The 21,497-nt window shown below is 50.3% G+C and overlaps 1 protein-coding gene across 1 annotated transcript in view; it reads left to right on the top strand.

Annotated features, from left to right (window-relative positions):
• The window catches only part of TMEM131 (transmembrane protein 131), a 176,986-nt gene extending 160,806 nt beyond the window's left edge, over positions 1–16,180 (top strand). Inside the window, exons 32-41 of the mRNA XM_068987504.1 lie at positions 992–1,167; positions 4,219–4,346; positions 8,563–8,687; positions 8,878–9,027; positions 11,275–11,440; positions 12,096–12,217; positions 12,319–12,415; positions 13,180–13,277; positions 13,870–14,030; positions 15,210–16,180. Of these exons, the coding sequence (XP_068843605.1) occupies positions 992–1,167; positions 4,219–4,346; positions 8,563–8,687; positions 8,878–9,027; positions 11,275–11,440; positions 12,096–12,217; positions 12,319–12,415; positions 13,180–13,277; positions 13,870–14,030; positions 15,210–15,494 (1,508 nt within the window). The 3' untranslated portion in view covers positions 15,495–16,180. The remainder of the gene's footprint in view (positions 1–991; positions 1,168–4,218; positions 4,347–8,562; positions 8,688–8,877; positions 9,028–11,274; positions 11,441–12,095; positions 12,218–12,318; positions 12,416–13,179; positions 13,278–13,869; positions 14,031–15,209) is intronic.
• Positions 16,181–21,497: the final 5,317 nt, after the last annotated feature.

Consider the following 21,497-nt stretch of genomic DNA (forward strand, 5'->3'; position numbering starts at 1 on the left):
GGTTGGCATCCTCCCGTGGGTTTCTCTGCTGCTCTGTTCCGGTTAGGGTGGAAGCTCCTTGAGGGCAGGGATTATGCTGCTGGTTTTCACTGCCGCATTGCCAGGACACACAGCGCTGTAGTGCAGCAGGCACTCAGATGTTGTGGGCTGTTTTCTTGTCTGTCTTAGGAGTGTCCACATTAGTTAAAATAATAGGCCTTTTGCCCCTCTGTTTTACCCTCTGCCCATACATAGCAGTGGCTGGACACTGTCCAGTGGCTTCCTGTAATTCCTTCTCACAGCACTGTGAGGTCCTCTCCCCGAGTCTGCAGATGAGAGGGCAAGGTCAAGGAGCTACCAACGGGAGGGCCGGAATTTGTACTCGGCCGCCAGGGTTCTCGGCACCCCACAAGTGACACACGTGGCAGCTCGTGCCGTGTCAGCGCCAAGCTCCCGTCTCCAGAGAGACTTGACGGGATCTCTGGTTCCCACTTCCCTGACTTCTCGAAAGCGTATCATCTCTAGGATGTAAGAGTACAGATGACCCTTGAGCAGCAAGGGCTTGAACTGCATAGGTCCACTTTTACATGGATTTTTTTCCAGCAGTAGAAACTACAGTACCACAGGGTCCCCGATTGGGTGAGTCTGGTTGCAGAGGAGCCACCGATGTCGAGGGCCGGCTGTAACCTGTGTGCGGATTAACCCCCTGTTGTTCACGAATCAGCTGTCTTCTAGAGACACACAGATTTGTGAAAATTAGCGAGTTGACAAAACTCATTGAACTGTACACTTAAAATGGGCGTATCTTATTGTATATCACTTATGCCTCAAAAATTGATCTTGTAAAATATTGTAATCAGAAAGTCACATGTTAATTTGAGAAGCTTTAGAGAAGAAACAGAGAAACCGTTACTAATCAGAGTTCAGCTGCTTCAAAAAAACCGTTTGAACAGCTGTGTTTTCCAAGCTGTTTTAATATCAAGGGTTCTTTTACTTTGACTCTCACCCCCAGGGAAAGGAAAGCCTCCTCAGCGCAAGGTGAAGCCCCCCAAGAAGCAGGAGGAGAAGGAGAAGAAGGGAAAGGGGAGGGCCCTGGAAGACGAGCTGAAGGACTCCTTGGCCGACGATGACAGCTCCTCCACCACCACAGAGACCTCCAACCCAGACACAGAGCCTCTCCTCAAGGAGGTAGGCCAGCCTCGTGGGGCAGGGTGGGCGCAGAGTGCCCGGGCGAGAATGTGTTCCTTTCCCCCGGGGACGAGTCAGGAAGCCTGCTGATAAGGTTGAAGAGTTAGAAATTGGAAAGTTAGGGCCTGTCTGGACTAGTGACCACTCTGGCTCATGAAAACTGTCCCAGATTTTAAGTATCAAAAAAGGACGGGAAGGAATCACACTGCTTTGTTTTGATTATATTGGCTGTGTCCTGTTGTACCACCACTGCTAATAAGTAAGCCCTGGGAGCAGGTAGAGCAGTGGCTGTGACCCAGGCCCCAGGGGTCCCCACGCTCCAAGCACTCTCCCAGCACACCAGGACGGCGTCCTCACTCCCCACGCTCAGCTCCAAGGGCGTTGTGGGCATCAGGGGTCATACTGCCAAATGCCTGGACGCCGTGGCCGTGAGGTAGATGGAGGGTGATGTTACTGCTGTGACTGTGTCGGAGAGCATGTGTTACAAGGTATGAGGAAAAGTGAGGGTGTAATTCCCTTTGGGCCTTTTTATTTCTAAACAACCATATTTCAAATTTAGAATGAGCCAAATAGAGCCTTTAATATTGTGGGGCTGCATTTCTGTTTCAGTCTTAATCTGGTGGCTTAAGGAATCATTTCTTACAGACATCCAGCAGTGTCATCCTCACCTGTTAACTTTTAAAGTCAAGTCTGCACGTAACACTTCCTGTCTCTGCCCTTACCTGTGCAACCCTGAGGCCTGGCAGCTGCTCTGGGCCCGCTCAGCGCTGTCTACGGCTGGAGCTGGCACTCTCTGCCAGCTGCTGCAGAGGAGCAGACGGCCAGCTCGTGGTCCTCAAGTGGGGTCTCAGCCGTCTCAGCCCCTTGAGACAGGAACCTGGCCTTTCTGTCCTCGGCGGTTTCTCAAGCAGCCAGCACGCAGATTCTCAACATGTGTTTGCTGAGTGCATGGGGAGAAGAGGGCTGGAAAAGACACGCGAGCAAATGACCTGCCAGGTTCGTAATCTAGTTGGGAAGAAACTAGAGTGTGTGTTTCACACACAAAACAGGCGAATGCATCAGTAACCAAGAAGGAAGAGCAGAGGCACTTTAAGCATCCGGACAGCGTTCTCAGCACAGACTTGCTCCCCAGCTTTGCTGCCCCTTCTCTCTGCCTCTCCAGCATCTGCCTGAGCACTCCTCCAGAGCGCCTCTCCAGCACTCTGCCCCCACCCCCGCCGACACTCTCTCTTCTCTGAGCTCATCTCTGCTGGTCTCTCTTGCCCCGTCACGCACTTTCTCATAGACGCTGCTCAAGACTGGCCACCTCCGTGCCTGTTGCCATTCTCGCTGCTGAGCAGTTTTTATTCCTCCCCCTCAGCGCTCGCTGCTGCTGCTGCTGCTGCTTTCAGTCACATGCGGGATTTAATTCCCTGTCCAGGGATTGAACCGGTGCCCCCTGCAGTCGAAGCTCAGTCTTAACTGCTAGACCGCTGGGAACGTGCCCCTTCAGCACTCTGGCCTCCAGTTCCTGCGCTCTCGTTTCTTTGTGACTGAGGCATTCGCCTGTTGTGTGTGCTTTCTTCCCAGGTAGATTACAAACCTGGCAGGTCATTTGCTCTTGCACATGTGTCTTTTCCAGCCCTCTTCTCCCCATGCACTCAGCAAACACGTGTTGGGAACCTACATGGTGGGCACTTAAGAAACAGCCATGAAAATAAGAAACAGCCATGGACAAAAAGGCCAGGTTCCTGTCCTCAGGGGGCTCACGGTCTGCAAAGTTCCCGATGAGTCGAGTGGTCCAGGAACACTTCCTGCATGACTCAGCACAGTCTCAGAAGGTGTTGGGGCAGGAAGGCGTTGTACCCCTCTCTGCCATTAGGTGGATGGGTCCGTGTGACCTGTGAAAATCCAGGCTGCCTGAATTGCAGCCTGACCCTGTCGTGTGGACACTTACCTGCCCGTTGGTGGGAGCTCTCCACTGCTCCCAGCAGCTCTGCCCTTCAGCCGAGGGTGTCTCCCCGCAATTGGCCCTGTGCGCCCTGACACAGCACCAGGTTTCTGTTTTTTTTCACTTCCTGCCCGTGCTGTGTGTGGTCTCTGCACATGAGCAGTGCACGCCCGCTTTCCAGGTGGCTCCAGGCGGAGTCACCAGTGCCTGAATGGTGCCTGCCCTGCTCAGAGACAAGCCCCCGGGCTCATGTGTGGGCGTAGCGGCAGCTTCTCCTTAGTCGGGAGCGCCAGGTGCAGTTCCCCTGCGCGCCTGAACTAGGACCCAGGGGCAGCGTTGCCGGGCTCGTGGAGCAGCACAGCGCTGAGCAGCACCTGGGCTGTGGCCTTCTCAGCCGACGGGACAGCTCCTCTAGGCTCCAGTCCCAGCCAGTGAACATTTCTGCATGAAGATGCAAGTTGATCTGTGTCCGGTGTCTCCCTCCTGTTAGACTTCACCATCCTTGAGGGAAGGAACTGGGCCCTCCTGGTAACCCTGTTGCCTGAAACCAGCGGGGTGACCACGGAAGGATGGTTGAACAAGTGAATGAATAGCTGGGCCCCCCTGGATGGTGAGCATCTGTTGGCATCCCAGCTACTGTTGACACTGTTGACAGTCGTGTGTTACCATGAACACTTGGGCACGCTGACGCCTGTGCTGTCTGCTCCCCCTGGGGCTTCCTCCTGCACAGGATGAGGAACGTCAGCAGGAGTGTGTCACTTTCTCCTGCAGTCCTGCCTCAACTTTTCTTGTGAAAAGGGCCAAGTTTTGCTCCCCAGTGCTTAAAAACAAGCTGTCAATCTGTTGCTCCCGCTGCCACCTCCTACTGTAGTCAGGATGTGAGTGTAATTCGAAGTGACATGCCTTATAATTCAGACCCAGTAACACATAATTATTCTAAATCAAAGGCTGGAAAATTGACAGAACCACAGTTGAGAGCGATTTGAAGAAAGGAGCTTATCCTTTGTATACTTGTGATATATGTATCGTCTCCATCTTTGGTGTTGTGTCTCTGCCTTCAAATAAGACTATATCAGGCATTCTTAATCTTACTCAGCAATTAAGTATCCTTTTTTTTACAGGACACAGAAAAGCAAAAGGGAAAACAAGCCATGCCTGAAAAACAGGAAAACGAAATGTCTCAAGTGAAACAGAAGAGCAAAAAACTCTTAAATGTTAAGAAAGAAATCCCAGCAGATGTGAAACCCAGGTGAGAAAAGTGTATGATTCCAGAGAAGTGAGGTATAAGTAAGAGAAGTTACTGGGGAGAACTCGGTACCGGGTTTGTCTGCTTGATTGGCTTTTCTGGGGTTTTTTGCAGCAAAAGCTGTGTTCCTCTGGGTTTTTTCTGCTGCCCAGAGTTCACTGTCACTGGGGAGGGACAGGCACGTGCTTCTGAGGTCAGACGTACAAAAGCCAGAGTTAGAACTTGTAAAAAAAAAAAAAAAAAAGAGGAGGACCAGTGGTTAAAACATATGCTTCTACTGCGAGGGGCATGGGTTCAACCCCTGGTCAGGGAACTTAAGATCTCACATGCCACGTGGCTCAGCCAAAATAGGGGCGGGGTGGGGAGGAATGGAGGAGAAAAATACAGTTGGTGATTTGCTCCCAGGCAGAGAGCCATTTCACTTCTGCCCAGAAATGGACTTGATGTTCCAGCCGCAGGTATGAGCGTAATTTCTCTCATAGGAGCTCTGGGTCTGCTCACTCACCCAGGGCTGTCATGGGGATCTGGGCTCCAGGGCTGTAAAACTTAGAAAAATTCATTCTTAACCTGTGATTCCCAGGTGGCACTAGTGGTAAAGAACCTGCCTGCCAATGCAGGAGACGCAAGAGACATCAGGAAGATCCCCTGGAGAAGGGCATGGCAACCCACTCCAGTATTCTTGCCGGAAGAACTCCACGGACAACCTAAAGGGTCGCAAAGAGCCAGATGCAACTGAAGCAGCTTAACCCATGGCACATACATCCTTACCTTTACAAAAACAAAGTGCTCAGGGCAGATATTACCACCAGACAGCTGCCATGAAGTAGCTCCCGTCCAGTCCCCTGGGCCAGGGTCCTTGGGCCCCACAGGGAGGGCGCCCACAAAATGTTTCCCCAAGGAAATGAATGATTTGAACTATTGGGTTATTATTTCCTAAGGTTACTTCATACTTTCATTAAACTTTGGGTCTAATAAACTAATCCTGGTTTTAGAGCTGTTAACAAAGATGGCCATTTGCATGGAAGCCAGTATTGACCTTCTTCTCTGATAAGTGGACATCAACTTATGAAGTGGGAGGGAATTATGTATAAATTAATAAAGGAAGACATGGTTTGTTGTCATCAGAACTGACCGTAGCTTTGCAGAAAGTCTGTTCTTACTCAGATTCTAGGAATAAAGCTTGAACTCTGCAAAAACACCAGTAAACTGGACTCTGTCCCTAGATGATACAGCTTAACTCGACAGGGCCAGCTTGTCCTGTAGAACCAGAAGCTAATCAGAAATTAGTGATTACTGCATAAAAATTTAACCTTGTCCCTGAATTTAAGAAGCAACACAGTACATGGCAATATTAGTAATGGAGTATTTATACTTAAAGTTACCCTTTTGTGCAAAATGTTAGTTGAAGTGGCCTAGCTACACAGTTTGTTGAGAACAATCTGACCTGGTTAGAAGCAGTGTCAAGTGGAATAATGGCTCATGCACTTGACTCTGCCCTGAGGGGAAATCAGCCTGAGACACTTTGATGCTAATACTCTGGCGCCCCAAGACAGGAATAACAGCCCTAGCCAAGTGGCTAGAGATTATTCTTCTGGGCCTTTTTCAGGCTTAGTTGACTGATGATATGTTTCAAAGCGTTGTTGCTCAGTTGCTGAATCACGTCCGGCTCTGCCACCCCATGAGCTGCAACACGCCAGGCTTCCCTGTCCTCACTATGTGTTGAAAGTAGAAAAATGCAAATTATGAAACACCCTAATTTTTACATATCCTGAGATCTTGTGAGAATGGAATGTTGTGCTGTCATTGTTAGGATCATAAGTTTAAAAGCCCAGCTTCTGAGGATTATCTTAGTGAAACCAGTCCATAAGTGACTGTCCCCATAGGGACACCATTCATTCTCCTTGACGCGCAAGCTCAGTACATTTAAAACAGATTGTACAAATGCATGAATCCTCTCATCCTTCTTCCAGTGACTTCTGTTGTATCTGATCTTCTTAGGAAGTCAGTTGACTGTTAGCAGATTTGACTTTGAGGATTTGTGAGACTCTGCTTGATGCCACAACTCTGCAGGGGGTGTTGAGGGAGTTTGCTGGTATTCCCAGACCCAGAGCTGCCTACTCCCCAGCCCCCAGTCAGGAGGCAGAGTGAGAACTCACATTTTTTTAAAGATTTCATGTATTTATTTGGCGGCACCAGTTGCAGCATGTGGGATCTGGTTCCCTGACCAGGGAGCAAACCCGGGCCCCCGCACTGGAGCACAGGGTCTTAGCCACTGGATCACCAGGGGAATCTCAGCTCATGTCCTCTTGATGTATGGAGTTACCAGGGACCATTACCAGAAGACAGTTTAACCAACAGGCTCTAACGGGTCTTTTTAAATTCTCTTTGTCAATCATAAGTAGAAAGCCAGATTTATAAAACTGTAGCCTTAATAGTCTCACCCATAAACAGTGCATTTTTTCACGTCAGTTCGTTAGCCCACCTAAAATTCTACTCATTTGGGTGGACCGAGCCCTTTGGATTTTTGCCTTTTTGCTAATTCCAAATGTAACAATTTATGATAGAAAATTTGTGAAATATAAAGAAAGAATGAAAAGAAAATGATTGTGACCAACTACCTTACATAACGTTTATAAAACACCTCTGTTAAAATTTGTTCATGAAATCATGCTTTATATACCACTCTTCTGTCATCTGCTTACCTTTTTGAAAGGAGGGGGGCACGTGCTAGTGATGGACGCTGGGGTGCCATTGGAAAGTCTGAGCTGTCCTCATGTTTGCCGTCTGGTGTGAACTAGCTTGGTGGACGGTGCCGGGCCCAGAGCCCAGCAGAGATCTGCTACCCGCTAGGAGGGTGAACTCAGAGGGGTAGTGGAAGGAGGATGTGGCACTTTAAGAACCTGAAGGGCGGGACTGTGAGGGAGTCGGGGGCAGAGTGCTGGGTCGGAGTGACACCCCTGGAGGCTAGGGCAGCAAGTGCACTAGGTGGGAAATGCCAGACACTGCCCAGTTGAAGAACCTTTGCATTGATCAGTGAACTCTGTGAAGTTTTTTAGTGGAAAGCCAGCTGTCAGCTCAGCCTTGAACCGACAGCTTTGTGGCCGTCACCAGAGCCCAGTGATGATTTTTAGAGTAATTCTTGTAAGGGGCCACTGGGTTCCCTCAGCTGAAAGGCGTCCTTCTGTTGGGCCACATCAGTCTAGCTCCTGTCAACAGAGAGGCCTCCGTGATCTTGGTGGGCAGCACGGAGGCAACTTTGTGGAGAAGGGTTTTATGGTTCATGGTTTCCATTGTTCACCATACTGCCTTATGTGGGCCATCTCCCCAGGTCACTTCTCCTAAAGATCACTTCTCTCTCAGCAGACTTCAATGTTTTCTTCATCGGGCTGTGGAAACTTAAAAATAGCCCTTAAAACTTAAAGTTGTCTCCCGTTCTACCTTGCTGACAGGAAGTTCAGAGCCAATTAATTGTCCTGTTTATACATGTTTATTATGTTAAGCTTACCTCTTAATATTTTAGAAGTAATATACTCTAAATAGATCAGTGAAAATAATATTTAAGTTTTGGCCTAAGATGAACCCTGAGTTCAAGAATAGAGAATATTTATCCTACCCACTCGGCCTAGACCTTAGGCAAATAAGAGAGTCCTGCCGCCCTGCCGTGGGCTTTGGGGAATTTGTAGGTCACCCAGGAACTAGGCCTGGTGCACTTAGCCCTGGCTCACTGCATGGGGTCCATGGGAAACTGGGCTCAGAGTTTGGAGTCACAGAGCCTTTGACAGCTCTAAGTCTGAGACCTTTCAGAGTCTCCATATTCAAGAGTCCTGCAGGCAGTCCATACACGGTGAGGAGGAGGTGGGGTGAGACTCGCTCACGAGCAGAATGACTGCAGTTAGCAGCTCCTACAAGGCTAGTTTGTACAAACAGCTTCCTACACCTTATCTGAGGTAGGTGCTCCGACCCGTTACATATTATTAAATAATGGGCCTCAGTTCCCTGTCTGTTGTCAGAATAGCAGAGGATAAATCTGTCCATGTCTTCTGAGCTGTATTTGAAGTGCTTGGAAGGCGGCCAGCCCTCAGGACAGTGGGTGGATAATGCATCAGGAGGCCAAATGAGTCAAAGAAGTTGTTGAAATTGTAGCCGGATCAGTGACTTCTCCTCTCAGCTCTGAAACAAAGCGTTGTGTTTGAATGTCCCATCCGTGGTTGTCTTTCAGTTCTTTAGAGCTACCGTATACTGCCCCCTTGGAAAGTAAACAGCGCCGAAATCTCCCAACCAAGATTCCTCTTCCAACTACATTGACCAGTGGATCCAAACCACGAAACTCCCAGAAAACAAAAGGTATTTTCCTTTCTCATCGTACAGGTGGTCTAACGGTTCGTTGTATTAGTAGTAGTTGGTTGTGAGTTCACAGTATTCAGAAGTCATCAGGCATAGATGGATTCTTGTTCTCATCAGAACATTTTTTGAAATTGGCCCGAAAGAAAGGGATGGTCCTCCGTCATGGCTTTCTTTTCTGAATTCTGGACAGGTACAAGTAAGTTAGTGGAGAGCAGGCCACCTGCCCTCGCAAAGTTTCTCCCAAACAGTCAAGAACTAGGCAACACCAGCAGCTCAGAAGGTGAAAAAGACTCTCCACCGCCAGAGTGGGATTCCGTGCCTGTTCACAAGCCCGGCAGCTGTAAGTACAGTGCTCCCCACGCCCACAGCGCGTCCGGGTCTGGGCGGGAACACTGCAGGGAGACCAACAAAGGAGACCCAGGGTCTGTGTGCTGCAGCCGGTTCGTAGCAGCCAGCAGACACATCGCTAAAGGGCCTGCGAGTAGTTAAGTGTGATCGGCCGTAGAGTAAGTGTTCGTAGCAGAGCAGTCAGGCAGTTCAGGGAGCTGCTTCACCACCCCCGTGCTTCCCTCTGCACGACACGGAAAGTTCCAGTAGAGCAGTGAACCGTCCCGAGAAGGGCTGGGCATCCCGGCACCTGGTTACTTTCTCGTATGTTTACAGTGTAACCCCTTGTGTAAGAATTCACTTTGTTCCCAGTTTACCACATCTTCTCCGAAGACAGCCTGTGTGAAGGCGTTAGTTTTCTCACCAGCTTCCTGACCTTGTTCCCCGGGTCTGGCCTGCAGAAAGTCGTGGCAGGAGCACTGTCTCCTAGAATAGGGTGGAAGCCCTCAAGCTCTAGATATATAGGACCTGGAAGAGGAGAGACCAGCACAGCCAGGGCCTGGGGGCAGGGCACTGGTGATCAGTCCTGTAAAGCTGATCTGTCTGCACTCAGCCACCGTATCAGAGTGCCTCCATTGGGCCCATGTGCAAAGGGAAAATCAGGGGTGGGTACCAGGTTTGAGGTCACAGGGGTTTAGAGAAGAGGGGTGATTGGAGGCCAGTGAGTTGAATGAGGGCAAAGAACTTGGATGAGGTAGGCGTTGAGCACAAGCCTGTGTAAATACGCCCTGGAGAGAGACACTCCCTGGGTTAAAACCTGCAGCCCCATATTTGCTATGAAACTTTCTGGAGCCTTTTTAGTACTTTCTTCTTCTTGCCTGAGTTGAGGGAGAGAGTCCGAAATCCCTGGTCATTCAAGAAATGAGTTGAACGAGTCTCTGGGTCATCCCGGGGTCCAGGCTGCTGTTTTCAGGCCCTTAGATCCCCTCCGAGGTTTCAACAGGACACTGGTGCTCGGATTGTACCCTGTGATGGGGGCCGTTTCCCCACAGAGGAAGTTGCATTTCAGTGTAGGGAGTAAACTCCGTGTTCCCAGGGTGCTGTTTCACTGGGCAGTGTGAAGCCCAGCGAAGCCTGGGGGTGTTCTGCAGGAAGGCGATGTGCGTGTCAGGTCAGCAGACGTTCAGGCAGGCGAGGAGCGGAGATTCTTCCAGCGAGCGAGGGTGAGGGGACAGGTGGAAACGGTGGGTGAATAGGGGCCGGCCCCATGGCGGAAGCGTGGGGAGAGCTTTTGGGGCAGGTGCACAGCTGAAGATGGGAAAACTAACTCGGGCTTTGAAGAGGGGGGGCCTGGACACAGCCAGGATCACATGAGCTCACCTGGGCCCCAGCCCCTTGCCTGTTGGGAGAGGCACGCAATGCTGGAAGGAAGGGGAACCACCCACAGAGCCAGCTTGATTCTGAAAGTGAGGGGTACAGGCCCTACCGGGTGGGCAGAGAGCAGAGCAGCCCGTCCTTGCTCTGCAGGCTCGAAAGGCCGGCCAGAGGGACCGGAGGAGCAACACACTGAGCTGGGCAAAGCCTCCCGGGCTGGGGGAGGAGACTAGTGGCATGCTAGGCCGGGGGTCGTGCCAGGGCAGCTGGGTGAGTAGGGTCCCCCAGAGACGGAGCCTGTGGAGGCCAAGCCCTCTCCTCGCACCTCGTGCCACAGCACCAGGGCACACATGACGGATGTGCAGGGTGGCACTTGTTCCTGGTAAGTTATGTGTTTCCATTGAGTGAGTGCAGAATCTGTCTTATTTTCTGTTTTAAATTTTTGAAACAGCTGTGCTTTAAAGGGCAGCAGGAATAGAGTATCCTTGTAAAACAGGGACCAGGCAGGCCCACAGAGCACAAGGGTCCCCCTGGGGGAGCTGGGGTGCTCCCGGCCCCACACCTGTGAGGTTGGGACCTGTGTGGTAGTCCAGGGTCTTCAGGTCCAGGCAGAGACTCCACCTGCCCGTCCCTGAGGACAGGGGGAAGAAGCTTCCTGCCAGTCTGAGGAGGGGAGGGGACCTCACCCCCCAGGAAAGGCCTGCAGAGCTGGGTCACGTTGGGGATTCCGCAAAAGGCAGAGAAACAACACATGTGAAGGCTGTAGGTTTTTTCTTGGGAGAAGCACTTCCGTTACTGTCTTTAATGTTAGAATATCAAAAGCAACTATTTTTTAAGACTAAAAATCCAAATGTCACAATTGAGACTTTTTAATTTTAATTTGCAGCTACAGATAGCCTTTATAAACTCTCTCTGCAAACCCTCAACGCAGACATCTTCCTGAAACAACGCCAGACCTCGCCGCCGCCCGCCTCCCCCTCACCGCCCGCCGCACCCTGCCCGTTCACGTCCCGGGGCAGCTACAGCAGCATCGTCCATGGCAGCCCGGGCAGGTGGGCTCGCGGCCCCGCCCGCGCCGAGCTGGGGCCGGTCGGGGGGACCCTCAGAGGCTGCAGACGGCCATCCTGCCCTGTGCAGGCTCAGCCCCGCTCCCCAACCCTCACCTCAGGGTGGCCCCGTAGAGTCACGGTCTGGTGCAGGAGCCAGAAAGCACATCCTTCCTGAATGAAGTCCCACAAGCTGTGCTGAGAGTCGAGGAAGCAGGTTTATGGGCCGTTTGCTCTGAGCCTGTGGCGGGTGAAGGTCGCAGTGACAGGGCAGGGCCTGCAAGAGCCGAGCACACGGGAGGCACAGCCCGACTGTTAGTGAGGCCGTGACCTGGACGGGGGCGCGGCTCACAGACTGAGGGCCTGCGCTGCTCCCCGCCCTGCGTCCTCCCAGCCGGGCTCCTCACGCGCGCCCGGGACGCGGCAGCAGTGGTCGGCCCCTCCTGCCTGGTGGCCCGCTCCTTGTTCCCTCCAGAAGGGGCTGCCCCGCCTCTTTTCCTTCCCTTCTCCCCACAGCCCTGACTTTCCACCTGACCGCAGAGTCTCGGGCCTGGGCACCCCCAGCCCTGCTGAAGCCCCAGCCCCTGGGCCACGAGTCTCCGGGGCCAAGGGGGTAGTGCCAGCAGGACTGAGGGGCTCTCGCCTTGCTTCTTCCCTCCAGCGACTCTAAAGCAAAGCAGCCAAGCGGGAGCAAACACAAACTGACAAAAGCCGCTTCTCTCCCGGGCAAGAATGGCAACCCCACTTTCGCCGCGGTCACGGCTGGGTATGACAAGAGCCCAGGTGAGTGGCTTGGCACCAGAGACCAGGCACCACTGGCCTTGGGCCTGGGCACATATCTGTGGCCCGGATGCCTCCCGCTGACTCGGAGCCCATTATTACAGGTGGGAACGGCTTTGCCAAAGTCTCTTCAAGCAAAACAGATTTCTCTAGCAGCCTTGGCATTTCACACACTCCTGTTGACAGCGATGGCTCAGACAGGTATGGCGGCCCGTCGCAGTCAGGGTGGAGGCAGGCAGGCTTCTCAGGCCAGGTGCGTGTGCTCTGAGGCCCCTAGATGACAAGCAGATGTTTGGTGGGGGTCTCTGCTCCCTCCTGGGCCCCCTGACAGGGGAGGAGGCGCCCGCAACACAGCCCACCCCCGCGGAGGGGGGCAGGTGTGTGACCGCCTTCTGAGTCTCTTCTCGTCCCTCTCCGTTATCACAGTCATTGTGGAAAGGCTGTGACCTCACCGTGAGAAACAGGAACCAGGCTGTCTGTGAGAGGGAGGGCACGGGAGCAGACCTCCGGCAGTCATTGCGCACTGCCGCTCTTGGAGCAGAGCAGCCACGGGGGCCTGGTGGCATGCAGGCGCCGCCCCGGTTCACTTTTCTGGATAGAACTCCCGCAGTGAAATAATAACAACTTCAAGTAGACGCCCAGTTTTACCTGCTTGATACTAACAAGAAAACGAATCCTAGATTTGAAACAGTTTAATAAATCTTCCATCGCTAAAAGGTAAACAAGGAAGAAATACCTCTTTTCTCCACAGAATACTTGCTCTGAGCCAGGCTCCCAGCCTGTGACAGAGTGGCCTGAGCTCTGGACCCTCCGTGGCATGGAGCGGCCTGCAGTTCTCCCTGTTGTCTGTAACATGCGAGCGCCCGCTGAAGCAGGGCCTGCCGTGTGTGCAGCTGTGAGCGATGGATCTGTCTCCATGGACCATCACATTCTTGTGTGTTGTGTTTTTCTCTCCCAACATTCAGCTCAGGTCTGTGGAGCCCCGTGAGCAACCCCAGCAGCCCTGACTTCACACCCCTCAACTCGTTCTCAGCCTTTGGGAATTCTTTTAACCTAACTGGTGGTGAGTGTTTAAACCCTGGACCATGACTAATGAGCCATGGACAGATGGAGGGAGGAGACTGTGGTGGCCGTCTGGTGGACGTGTTTGAAAGATGCGTTTCTCTCGCGCGCTGTCAGGCAGCCGTGGGCGTGGCCGTGGGGCTGACTCCGGGAGGCGGGTGTGTCTCTGCTGCCCTGTCCTGGACGGGCCCCGCCCCACACCCCAGCCTGAAGGTGCAGTGGGTCTGTTCCATGCAGTGGAGGTCCCCACTGGCTTATGTTCTGCAGAACTGACTTAAGAGCTTCAAGAAAGTTCTGTGTCTGAGAGGTGGCTCCTGGCTACGCTGGAGCTCCTTATTTTTCTTGCTGTTGAGAATTAGAGGCAGTGATGGGTTTCCCATTAGCTGTGATGGTGTTTGCACATGACGGTCCAGTAAAAGACGTGGGTGAGGTTCTGAGGTCATGGGCAGGGGTCTGGGGCGCCCCCCCCACCCCACCGTGAGTGGTGGGGGCTGTTGGAGTGGGTGCGATGTAGACCCCTGAGAGGACACCCGACCTGCCCTGGGAGCATGGCCGGATCCAGCACACACTTGCCTCTGCTTCCTCACTTCCAGAAGTGTTCAGCAAGCTCGGGTTATCGCGATCGTGCAATCAGGCCTCGCAGAGGAGCTGGAATGAGCTGAGCAGCGGCCCCTCCTACCTCTGGGACTCGCCAGCCACAGAGCCCAGCCCTTCCTGGCCAGCCAGTTCCGGCTCCCCGACCCACACGGCCACCGTGAGTCCTGGGCTTGCTCGGCCTGCCTGCTCAGGCAGCATCACAGCTGCCGCTGTCCCTGGGGTGATGCTGACAGATAAATGGTAACAGCAGCGTGAAGGCGCAGGCACGCTCACCCTGTCCACTGCTGCGTCCTCATTTCTGCCAAAGTGACCGTCAGTTCTCTTCAGAGCCGAGATGGTCCAGAAGTTACAGGAGGAAGGCTGAAACGCTGAGGCTTGATCTCTGAATTCTCTCATTTCAGCCTCTCCCAACCTGTAAGTTAGACTGCAGGGTGACTGGGGGCCCATCTCCAGGTCAGACGGTGCCTGAGCATGGCACATACTGGGTCCTGAGAGGCCCATGGCTCGAGCTATTTCTAGGTGCATCTGTTTATTTCTCAGCTAAATGGTTCTGCAAAGGTCATGCGCCACAAAAAATAAATGATTCCTGGTTTCAGCTTTGACAAAATCATGACAGAAAAATAGGATCCCATTGTGATTACTTCTTCATCCTCAGGAAAACTCAATTAGATGTACAAGGTTTAACCAGTAGGTATCTTAACTCCCCCAGTTCCAAAGTTTGTCTTCACTCGTAATCATTCTGGCTTCGGTTTTACAAGCATCTTAACCGTTCTTTTAAAATGGGTAGAACTCTCTGAGACCTTGCAGGCCATTATTGATGGGTCTTCCCTGGTGGCTCAGAGGCCAAAAGAATCCACCTGCAGTGCAGGAGACTTGGGTTCTGTCCCTGGGTCGGGAAGATCCCCTGGAGGAGGAAATGGCAACCCCCTTCAGTATTCTTGCCTGGAGAATCCACAGGCAGAGGAGCCTAGCCAGCTCCAGTCCATGGGATCATGAAAGAATCTAAGCAGCTAACACTGTCGCTTTCTTTTCATTGCTGGTGCAGCCTGTCCAGCTCCTCCATGTGGTGCAAAGGTGGCAGGGCGGCTCACAGCCCGGTAAACTTCACCTTCCGAAACGGGCAGGCTGCACTCAGCCCACCGGCTGTGGTGGGCGCCCCTTTAGAATTTCAGAACCATCTGCTTGGGCGCTGAGGTGGCTGTGTGCATAGAGCATTCATTTAGAGTGAACAGTGAGGGGGGCCTGTGTTCTAGCCCGTCTTTAGTGTTACCTTCACCACTTTGCCATCTGCCCCCTTCACGTCTGATGCTCAGCGTCGTCTGTTTTGTCCCGTCAGCCCATCCTTGGCAGCACCAGCAGCCTGTGGTCGTCCACTCCGTTCAGCAGCTCCATCTGGTCCAGCAGCCTGCACAGCACCCTGCCCTTCACCAGCCCCACCAGCGCGTTGCCGGGCATCAGCCTCATGGGCCCCGAGAACACCCCGGCAGCTCACACGTCCTCTGCCGCCAGCCCCACCGACGACCTGGGCCAGACCTACAACCCCTGGCGGATATGGAGCCCCACCATCGGACGGAGGAGCTCAGACCCCTGGTCGAATTCGCACTTCCCTCACGAGAATTGAAATTAGGCAGAAAAAGAAAAAGAAAACAGTGGTGGCCCCGGTCTAGACCATGATGTGCCCATTTCCAAGACATCTCGAAGGCTCTCCCCGCTGTTGCTGCCCACTCCCCACCCTCCTCATCTCTGCAGGGCAGGCTTATACCACTCGCTTCTTTCAGATCTTTCTTGCAATTATGATAATACGAGATTTGCTGTTGTGCTTTTAGAGAAAAGCCTGGACTCAGCCACAAACTCCAGTAAGACCTGTACATCTGAAAACCTTACCTGTTATCAGCTGTCCACCACCTGTCTTCCTCCCACCTTATCTATCTGTGTGAACACCAATTTGATATTACAGCTAAGGGGACAACTCAAGTTGATTTCAGAAGTCCTGGCATGTGACAATTTTATTAAATTACCAAGGTTGGTTTTTTAATAATTTCACAATATTATATGCCAAGATCTAATTTTAAAAATGTATGAGGACTTTGTGCTGAAAAATACAGAGTATTTTTTTAAAATAAGGCTGTCTCGGTTTAAAAGCAGATTACAGAAATGTTAAGTCAACTTTAAGAACAGTGAATGAATGTTAAAACATTCGGCTGAGACCATCTGCATTTTCTGTGCTGTTTGTACTTGAGGTATGTAACCTTTGTATACCTGAATTTATTTTCAAGATGAACTGAAGTGCACATCGCCAAGTCTTGAGATACAAGATTGAAGGTGTATTTCTTAAAAATACAACTTTATGTTGTACTTTGAAATAAATGATGCTTTTTTCAAAAGCCTTGAATTTGTTGTGTGTCTTTTTTTTTTAAACACAGAATATGCATATGTTGGAGCTGTCTCACACTAAAGTAAGTCATGCTATCAGCGCCTCATTCCGTGGAGTTGGACTTACTGTGGCTGGAAGCTCTGTGGCCTAATTAAATTCTGAGTATTTCCATAGTATTCCCTCAAGGCCCTTGAGAGGAAAAAAAGCTCACACATCTAAAAAGAAGTGCTCGACCCTTTTCCAGTTTTCATATTCCCACAGCTCCTCCAGGTGGTGCCTGTAAAGACCACACAGTTACCGGGCAAGTTCCACAGGCCGTAACACATGAGTTTGGTTTAATCTCAGAAAGTGCTGCCTGCTTCAGCAGGCTTCTCCTGTCATCCTTTATCTGGCCTGTGAAGCTAGCCTCTGCTGGGGTAACTGGAGATGCTAGACGTGAACGTTCTGTGTGGGGTCAGTCACGCCACAGAGAAATCCAGCCTTCCCCTGGAGGGCAGCGTGGTGAGCTGAGACGCTGTCCGGAGAGATTCTGAGCCTGGCCTTGTCTGTGCTCTGCCTGAGACTCCAGACACCAGCTTCCTGTCCGTTCAGAGCTCAGGTGTGCCAGGCTCACGGGAGACCTGGGACTTGGACCTGCGTCTGCCTAGCAGGCACTTCTGTGTGCAAGTGCAAAATTTCAGGAATCCTAAACTTGCATCTTTGGAAGAATCACCTGAAACTCCCAAATGCCTTCTTTGACCCCACAGCATCCTCATCCTCAGGCTTGAGAAACACGTGGAAAGGGGAAAAGCACAGGAGTTCGCTGTTACCTGGGTTTTTCAGAGAGGCAGGTATTTGAGAGGCAACCTACTCATCAACCAAACCAAAGCTTTTGACCAGATGCAGCCTAACATTTAGCTGCAAAACTGGGCAGCATAGTAGCTTACCTTGTGCCAGGCCAAGGCTGAGTTTAAAAGTTTGTAATGTGGGTTTCCGTGGTGGCTCGGATGGTAAAGAGTCCACCTGTACATGCAGGAGACGTGAGTTCAATCCCTGGGTTGGGAAGATTTCGCCCCCCCCTCCCCCAGAGGAGGAAGTGTCAGCCCACCCCAGTACTCTTGCCTGGAGAATTCCATGGACAGAGGAGCCTGGCAGGCTACAGTCCATGCGGTCACAAAAAGTTGGACACGACTGAGTAACACTTTCACTTCAAATGTAACAATAACACATCGGTTATAAATTTTTATATATTACTGCAATTCCTGAAAACAATATGTTAACAAAATATCCAGATTAACCTTAAAAACAGACTGAAATTAATCTTTAAATGTTGCTAGTTTCTGAAAAACTGATACAGAGTTTTAATTTGCCCTTATTTTATGTCAGTGGGGAACTAAATATGCAGACAGTTTTGGACGATAGTATGTTTTGACATCTCAAAATTTGAGAGTAATTGAAATAAGTACTCATAAAATATTAACTCCCAGTTTTTGTACTTCTGTCTAGAAGGAAGTCTTATGTCTGAAGGAAAAAGTACAGGTTGATTACTATTATGAGTCATAATTAATGTAGATAGTGATACTAGGTGCAGTAATGCAGAAACTTCACATTACATGCACAGGGTAATAGATGTGATTGTCTTGATTTTTTTAAAGTTAAAATTCATCTTAAGAATTCAATGTGAAACAGTGCTAATACTGAAAGGTTAATATTTTAAAGCTACAGAAAAGCTCTAAACCATCTCCTTTATGCTTGTGTGTGCTTAGATGCCCAGTCGTGTCCGACTCTCTGTGACCCCGTGGAGTGTAGCCCACCAGGCTCCTCTGTCTGTGGGCTTTCCCAGGCAAGCATACAGGCGTGGGTTGCCATTTCCTCTCCAGGGGATATTCCCCACCCAGGAATTGAACCCGAGTCCCTCACAGCTCCTGCATTAGCAGGCAGTCTTTTTTTTTCTCAATTATTTATTTGGAGGATAATCACTTCACAACATTGTGACGGCTCCTGCCATGCACTAGCAGGAGTCGGTCATATGCAAACGTGTTCCCCACTTCCTGAACCTCCCTTCCGCGTCCCTCCCCACCCCGTCCCAGGTTGTCCCAGAGCACTGGCTTTGGGCACCCTGCTTCATGCATCGAACACACACTGGTCATCTCCTTCACAAATGGTCGTGTATATGAAAGAGTCACTCAGTCACGTCCCACTCTCTTCGACCGTATGGACTGTAGCCCGCCAGGCTTCTCTGTCCGTGGAATTCTCCAGGCCAGAATACTGGAGTGGGTAGCTGTTCTCTCCTCCAGGGGATCTTCCCGACCCAAGGATCAGACCCAGGACTCCTGCATTGCAGGCGGATTCTTTACCAGCTGAGCTACCAGGGAAGCGGGAAGGTATCTGTTTCAATACTATTTTCTCAAATCATCCCACCCTCAGGCAGGCAGATTCCTTACCAATGGTATCTATATATCTATATACACTTAAATGCATACAAATAAATGCATATTAATCCTTTTTACATTTGTTTTATGTAAATAATGTACCAAAGGAGTAAAATTAGTATTTGGGTATTTTTTTTACTGTGAGATGAGTGGGTAAGTATACCAAATGAAGAGACAAAATTGTTAACTCTGAGTACTTTCTTTACGTACACTTAATAATTTTGTTGGGCTTCCCAGGTGGCTCAGTGGTAAAGACTCCACCTACCAGTGCAGGAGATGCAGGTTCTATCCCTGGGTCGGGAAAATCTCCTGGAGGAAATGGCAACCCACTCCAGTATTCTTGCCTGGAGAACCTCACGGACAGAGGAAACTGGCAAGCTACTGTCCATGAGGTGTCAAGAGAGTTGGCCACGTCTTGGCAACCAAACAATATATAATTTTGTTAGAGTCCTTTGAACAGCCCTGACTTAATTTTATTTGTTCCTAAAAGAAAAGGCTATCACAGACTTAAATTCACTCTTGAAATATAGACCTATCCAAGAAATTAAGTCGTACTGTGATGACTGAAATATTTGCCTGTACCTGGATAAGTTGGCAAAAAAAAAACCTAAAAGCAAATATTTATACTAGTCGTTTAAATAAATGGAGGTGGGGATGAGAGGGTGTCAATGCACCAAATTTGAATGGTTTAGAAACAAGGAGGCTTTGTTTTTCTTTTTGCCTGTACCACATGGCTTGCAGAATCTTAATTCCCTGAACAAGGAACCAAACCAGGACCCCTGCAGTGAAAGTGCTTAGTCCCGACCACTGCTGCATCAGGTAACCCACAGAGAAGCCTCTAAGTTCGGCGAAGCCTATTAAACTTGTGTCAGCTACAAATTGGTACTTGCCTGGGTGCTTGCCATCTACCTATCTGCCTCTACAAAGATTAAATGGTATGCTGCTGCAGCTGCTGACCTTCAACATCCCCTGCAGGAATTCAGGGTGCAGAGCAGAAATGAGGCCGCCGTGCTAAGGGGACAAACTGGCAGGATAGGTCTTCAGATAGATTTTTTTCGGGAGCTGATTTTATGAGCCCAGTTCTGGTATCTCCCCATATATAGAAAAGCACTAAAATCCCTCATGGTGACAATTATTCCTCGTGACTAGCAAAGCCTCACGAGGCCAGTAGAAACATCAGCAAAATACGTGCTTGACTACATGTACCCCCCCTTCACCCGACTCACAAATACTGACCTTCCAACCCTGCCGCTTTGGAGCAGGGTCTCAGAGCCGTCTGAGGTGCTGTCTCCTAGGCTAAAGTCCTCATTTTGCCCCAGATGAAACTGAGCTCACAACTCTCACATCGTGCATTTTCTTTTAAGTCAACAGTTGAATGACAAAGACATTTTAGATGCTTTTCTGCTTTTTAAGAAAATGCCTATAGCGACAGTAAAAGAGGGCTTTCTAGGTGGCTCAGTGGTATAAAGAACCCACCTGCAATGCAGAGATGCAGGTTCCATCCCTGGCCCGGGAAGATCCCCTGGAGGAGGAAACGGCAACCCACTCCAGTGCTCTTGCCTGGGGAATCCCACGGACAGAGGAAGCCGGTAGGCTAGTCCACGGGGCCCCGAGAGTCAGACACGACTGTGACAAACAACAGTGAAAGTCACAAAGAGCTGATAAGGCTTGGGCTGGCCACCACGCTAAAGGGTAACACGCCAGTCATCTCGCTGGCGAGGAAAGCTGGAGAAATTCAGAGATGCTGTGTGCTAACTGTCAGAGCAGAAGAGATTAGGAAAAAAGATGGGAGAAGTCACGATGCACATTATATCTTAGGATAGCTGACTTACGCACCAAAAATATTTACAATGGAGTTGAATAAAATTTTTCATGATATAATCCATAAGAGCAGAGATAGATTAACAATATTCATCCATCACTCACAGGATAATGTTAGAGGTGTTACCAAGGATGTCTCCAAACTATATCCTCCCCCAAAACGAACAATCCTGACAAAATGTAAAGGAGACCAGGGGTAAAACCAGAAGCTTGAAGGTACTTTACACACCTCCAAGGGGATGTCAAACACGTGCCTCCTGCTAGCAACTACAAATGCATTCTGACTGGTGTTTATTTTCAACTGTAGATTGAAATTTTCCTTGTGAGGGCACCATAGACCTAACTAAGGCCAAAGAAACCAGAGACAGTGCTTAATTGTTTCCCAAACTGGAAAATTCCTGGTTACCTCTCTGATAACAGAGTATCTTTTTTCTAGTACTGTTATACTAGAAACACTGTTTTGCCTTTAATCCAGAAATTTCACTGTCTTCATGTCTACAGTCCTCTTAAAAAAAACAGAACTAATGATATTTTAAACTAATAAATACCAAACCGCTCAGAAACCTTAAAAACATTTTAATGTAAAAAGATTACACTAAGACTTTGCTGGTGGTGCAGTGGATAAGAATCTGCCCGCCGATGCACAGGACACAGCTTCGATCCCTGGTCCGGGAAGATCCCTCATGCCACAGAGCAGCTAAGCCTGTGTTCCGCGACAAGAGAAGGCACCTCAGTGAGAAGCCCAAGCACGGCGAAGAAAGAGTAGCCCTCGCTCTCCACAACTAGAGAAAGCCTGCAGAAAGCAACAAGGACCCAGCGCAGCCAAAAATAAATAAAATCCATTTTTTTAATTAAGAAAAAAGTTTAAAGATTACCAGTAGCATAGTTTATAAAAATCGATCACCTCCAGGGCCCAAGCTAGCTCCCTATGAATTAATAACATGCCACCTCAGGGACTTCACTGGCAGCCCAATAGTTAAGACTCCATGCTTCCATTGCAGGGCCACGGGTTCAATCT

The sequence above is a fragment of the Capricornis sumatraensis genome, chromosome 1, assembly GCF_032405125.1.
Source record: "Capricornis sumatraensis isolate serow.1 chromosome 1, serow.2, whole genome shotgun sequence".
Taxonomy (NCBI): Eukaryota; Metazoa; Chordata; class Mammalia; order Artiodactyla; family Bovidae; genus Capricornis; species Capricornis sumatraensis.